This window comes from Pelophylax lessonae, assembly GCF_965119305.1.
Source record: "Pelophylax lessonae genome assembly, chromosome: 4".
NCBI lineage: Eukaryota > Metazoa > Chordata > Amphibia > Anura > Ranidae > Pelophylax > Pelophylax lessonae.
Window position 1 is genome coordinate 374,353,727 of NC_138771.1, and position 6,000 is coordinate 374,359,726.

Genomic DNA, 6,000 nt, shown 5'->3' on the forward strand with positions numbered 1-6,000 from the left:
GCCCCAGGCCAGTACCAGAACAAAAGTATTGTACAGGATGGGTGAGCAGAGGCATATCCTCATCCATATACTGTTTTCCCTTATTCTTTATTGTCTAGTCACAGGCTGGGGCCAATTCTAGACCAAACTGTATTGCTTAACCATAGTGTAGTCTGCAGAGAAGTCTAGGTCCTGGCTATGCTGCGTGGCAAAACATGTCTTGTTTACAAGACTGGAAACACATACCTAAAAATCCTTTAACAGGTTGAACATTCCCACCAATGTAATATTTAGTTGTTTGCCTAGATGTCAGCTCTAAAAGGGAGGGCAGCTCATTCACATATAATCAAAGTGGTTCCAAAGCATAAAGGTTTTTTTTTTCCTTAATGCATTCTCTGCATTAAAGTAAAGAACCTTCTGTGTCTCAGCTCCCCATTACACCTAAATGAACCTGATATCAATCTAGCTCTGAGCATGAGAGCAGTGGCTCTTTCTGCACTCTCCCTCCACAAAAGGCAGCTTGTAGCATTGGAAGTCATTGCATTGGCTCCTGCTGCTTTCAATCAATTTAAATCCTATGATGAGGAAGCAGGTGGCGGGGCAAAGCCCCGCTATCTATGCCTATGGATGCAGGCAGCGGGACTCAGAAACAAACCCTCATGAGTACCCCCCAGTAAGCAGCTGGGGAGTACTCAAAAGGCAAAATGAGCAAGGATTACCAGTGCAGGACCCCAGAAGAGGAGGATCAGGGCTGCTCTATGCAAAACCATTGCACGGAGCAGGTAAGTATAACATGTTAATATGAAAAAAAAAGTATAAAATCACTTTTAATATTTTAAGTTAAGTTATCTTTGAAATTTGCCTATAAGGAAAATCTTGCCCACTATACAGAACAGTTTGCTTATGAGTTAATGTGCTCCCACACAGTACATTCTAAAATATTGTACAAAAATTCATATTGCATCTCTGACAAAGCCTAGAACTGTATCCTTGTTCTTCATATTGCATAAAATGTGTGGTGAGTGATTTTACAGATCTTTTATTTTTTAAATAGATGTGCAAAGCTGGCTGGTGATGTTTGGATTTCAGCTGAGCAACATAATTCCTGGCTTTCCCCGATCCAAATTACACTTTGTCCCACCCTCCTATGAGTTGAGAGAGAGTCAAGAATGTGAAAATGGACAGGTAAGTCTGGCTTTTTCCCCATACACTTGGCTTAGTGTGATGTTTTGCATTTCCATGTGTATCTCCTTAAGATGGGTTTTTATTTTTATTTTAATGTTCCTGCACACAATGCTCTTTTTGTCTGCCTAGATAGTTATGTTAATTGCAGTATCATTAGATCTTTGTGTGTATGCCCTTGAGTTGTTTCTTGATTAACAATAGTACTGGGAAGTTTAAAGGTAGCTGGCCATCTGTTCCATCTACAGTATAACAAAATAACTTTTGGGAATATATTGCTCAAAATAGGAATACAGCTTGCAGCTAAGGTATTGCATATGTGCTTTATATAAGCAATAAAACAGTGTATGCTTTTATCAGAAACAGGGAAGTGGTTCATTTTATGTTGCATACTATGTTTGCTCCATTCTATTTCAAGGACATGCAGTGCATGGCAAAATGCAATAGGAAATGGATATACATAAAATCTATATTTTCAAAGGGTCACAGAACACAACAGTGGGATCTTAAAAAGGAGCAATGTGCAATAAGCTTTTAAAGCTTTTAAAGAAGACCTACATAAAAAATGTAAAATGTTTGACTGTCTATCAGGGAATTAATAAGCATAATGTAAAGAAATTGATATTGAAATGATTAAAAATATGTACCTTATATTATAGCATATAAATACAAATTAGAAGCAGCAGAACACTTTTGCAGATTAAGTAGTGCATGGTGACTTCCATTATCAAGACGCACAGGTACGCAACATAGTTGAAGGCATATCTTACTTACTCCTTTTTCTGATTACTAGATATGCTCCTGGTGTCATTAGGGAGGGGGTCTAGGTACAGGAAGAGTTGATCAGTTACAACGTGTGGATCCACTAAAATGTGCAGTCCCACAGTGCTGCAGAATGTATGACTAAATGGACCTAGCAACAGAGCAGCTGGCAAGCTAAACTTTTACTGGCAGAGTAAAGATTAGTATAAACATCAGCTCTCTATGTCTCTGGATCATTTTTGACAGGGGTTTTCTCTGAAGGCAACCTCTGTTTTTGCATTTTTCATAGTATGCTGAGTTTTAATTGCTTGCATCAAGGTAACCATAGAAGTGCAAGAGAACTTGGATGCAAAACAAATGCCCAAAGGCATTTCTGTCTCTGGGGAAATAAAAACAATTAAGTTATTTACTTGTCTTTGATGATTCTAAGCTGCAGTAATAGGCAACATATGTTAGGTGGTGACACATCAGCAGGAGGATGGTCATGCAGAACCATGCCTCAGCTGGGAGGGGACTCTAAAGTACATATAGAACACTAGATATAGAAAGTTGTTTCCTGTACTTTTATTAGACACAATATAGTAAAGCAAAATATTTTATAAGGCATTCTTCATTCATCTTTCTATTTTCACACACTAGACTCAAGTTTTGCAGATTTGCAGTGCAGCTTGCTATTTTTACAAGTGGAGTGTACAGCAGTTATGCTCACATTTAATTAGATGGTATTTAATTATCTTCCTGGGCACAGATAAACGTGCTTTGTTAATTCTATTTTATGGCACGTAATTTTCCTATGCACATTTAAGACTTAATACTTCTCAAAAAATCTCTACTTTGGAGACAGTCAGGCTTAAAATTACTAGAAGAAAAAATGTTTCAGAGGATATTGCTCATGCTTGTTTAATACTTCATATTTAATGCTATTTTTGTACTAATTTCACAGTGGAGTAGCACATGAAATTATAAATGTTTTGTACATATATTTGTAGACCATTTTCTGACTTAATGTAACTCTTTAGTTTTCTTGAATAATTGGATAACTTTTTTAATTTCATGTGATTTACTTTTGTGTTAAATTAAGGGCAAAATGTAATTAAGCCAGTACTGCATGACCTTCAGAAATCAGTACAGTCTAGTTACAATGGTTCATTGCTCTACTTTTTAACTTTCCACAACTAATTCATTTTTCTGTCTTCCAGCTAATTACAGGTGTTCAACAGACCACTGAAAGACACAATCAAGCATTTATGGCATTAGAGGGTCAGACTATAGTGAAGCGGCTGCATGCAAGCATAAGGGAGAAGCTGGGACACTGGTTTGCCACAACTGGTCCTATAATTGGAAAGGGAATAATGTTTGCCATTAAAGAAGGCAAAGTTACAACTGGAATGTCCAGCATCGCCAGTGAAGACAGTCGGAAAATTGCTTTGGTGCTTAATGGAGCCCACTATCTGGAAAAAATGTACTATAACATAGAAGGAAAGGACACACATTACTTTGTAAAAATCGGATCCTCTGACAGTGATCTAGTCACCTTGGGTTTGACAACAGGTCGCAAAACACTGGACAGTGGAGTGAATGTTACTGTTTCTCAGCCAACTCTGCTGATAAACGGAAGGACTCGCAGGTTTACGAACATCGAATTCCAACATTCCTCGCTAATTTTAAATATTAGATATGGATTAACTACTGACACCCTAGATGAAGAAAGAGCAAGAGTTCTAGATCAAGCACGCCAGCGAGCAATGGGAGCAGCTTGGGCCAAAGAACAACAAAAAGCAAGAGATGGAAAAGAAGGTAGTCGCTTATGGACTGAAGGAGAAAAACAGCAACTTTTAAGCACTGGAAGAGTTCAAGGATATGAGGGATACTATGTCCTTCCAGTGGAGCAGTATTCAGAGCTTGCAGACAGTAGCAGTAACATCCAGTTCTTAAGACAGAATGAAATGGGAAAGAGGTAACAAATTAATCTGCTGTCATCCGTTCCTGGATGAATCAGTAGTAACAACTGTTATCTCCTCTCCTAAGGAGATGAAGACCTTAATGGGGCACTAGGCTGAAATGTTTGAAACAGTTAAGTAGCAAGAAAGCTCACATTTTTATGAGTTGACTGCTGCTGAAAACCACACATTGAAGTGGACTTAAAGCCTGATTTAAAATAAAATACAACTAAACACAAGAGTACCCCTTTGATATTACCCACTTCTTCTGGGTCACTGTTAAAATAATAATTATGGCCTCTGATCTCCTTACTTCTTTGACATGTGAGTAAAGTTTAAAAGATTTCAAACTGGCCGCCTTTACAAGACCTTTTGCTGAAAACTACTCAGACTGCTTCTTTGATAAGTATTCTGACATTTTGATTTAGGGATGCTTACTGCATTGCTTAAAAAGACTTTGGAGTGATTTGTAGAAATAAAACTAAAACAAAGAGCAGAGGATAGACTTTGATGAGAAAACATGGACTTTACTTGCACTCTTATCCCAAAATGCTCTGTGACTTAATTTATCCATGAAGTGGGTAGAGTGTGGTGTGTGAGTCAAAATGGAGGCTTTCACTACAGTTAAATTCATCCTCTTGTTTGTATTTGAGAAATTCATTGTGGACAATACAGTATAACACAGTTACAGGGTGTAGTCTGTTTAGAATCAGTAGTTTGTTGGTATCAATTTCAGTAGAGATGTGGGCATTGTGACACTACCGCAAATGGGCACCACTTCTGATCACCCTGTTCATATAAGAAGGCCAGATGGCACAATCACTGTTTCAGATTAAAACTAGAAATGTGTTTGTTTGGTCAAAACAATAAACTGAGACAATCACCTTACAGTCACCACAAAAATGAACTTTGTTTTTTTTGTAATATACATGTATGAACTGTTCATTGAGTTTTTATATTATTTTAATTTGCTGCTAAACGAAGATTAGAAACAGGCAAAGATAATTTATGGCAAAGTGTTTAAATTGTTTATACATAAATAAAGTCTCTAAAACTGTGGACAGTTGTATTGTGTACCTACCTGGCAACCTATCATATACATTATGGGGTTTTTTCATCCCTAAAAATGAACATTTTAAAAATTGCAGATTGCAGGTTGTTAGATGTAATTTATTTATTTTTTTACCTGGTGATTCTTCCAGGGTAGAGGGGTTGTTTCATTTATCACCCTTTTCTGACACGCTAAGGCGGCTATCCTGATTTGAACTACAAATGCTTCCTCCACTCATCATCTCTATGACATCAAGCGGAGTTGTTTTGTAGTTCACAGAAGTAAGCTAAAAAGGTAGATTACATTGTTTTAGAGTTCAGTTGAGTGCAGAGTACGTAAGAAGGACACAAGCGTTCCAGCAGGATTAACAGGATATTTTATGTAAATGTAAAAAAACGGTGCTATCTTCTCACCAAACTATTATGTGATCAGTTAATGAAGCTCTCTGACAGTGCCAGCACAACACTCAATAACCTAAAATACACAATCCTACGCACAAAACTGATTAAATCACAATCTGCAATATTCTATATATGTCCTCATTGAAAAACACTTTATAACGGTTTTAATTATTGTGCTACTAAAACAAATATGTCACTTCTCTTGAATTGGCACCATTGTAATTTGGTGTATTTAAAGATGACTTTTACCAATCTTAGGGGCCGGAAACATTGAAACATATATGTGGTTCTAGAATATGTTTTTAAGTTATTAAACACAGTGACCCTGATTTACTAAGTAGTAGAGTAGATCATGAATTTTCATTTGTTCTTGTGAATAAGGTAAAATAATGTGAACATTCACTTTGAAAATAATACCCAATTATATAATATATAAAAAAAAATATTTTTGTTTGCACATAGTTGAATAACTGAAGTCATCACAATTTAACTTAATTAATTAAGCTAAGTAAAAATTTACTTTAAAAAAACAAAAAAAAAAACACTTTGCAAATATAAAATATAGCTTGGTAAATGAAGTGAAGTTGTGCTGACTTTAGTTACACAGTCTTTTGCAAGCAAAATGATTTTTTTAAATTTACCTTGTGCATGATTGAGTATTCTTTGAAACGTAAATATTCACTTG

General features: G+C 36.3%; 1 protein-coding gene across 1 annotated transcript in view; it reads left to right on the top strand.

Moving 5' to 3' along the window:
- LOC309552099 (teneurin-2-like) overlaps positions 1 to 4,922 on the top strand; it is a 1,659,581-nt gene extending 1,654,659 nt beyond the window's left edge. The window contains exons 29-30 of the mRNA XM_082252878.1: positions 1,034 to 1,164; positions 3,123 to 4,922. Coding sequence (XP_082109004.1) covers positions 1,034 to 1,164; positions 3,123 to 3,884 — 893 coding nt within the window. The 3' untranslated portion in view covers positions 3,885 to 4,922. The remainder of the gene's footprint in view (positions 1 to 1,033; positions 1,165 to 3,122) is intronic.
- The last annotated feature ends 1,078 nt before the right edge of the window (positions 4,923 to 6,000 follow it).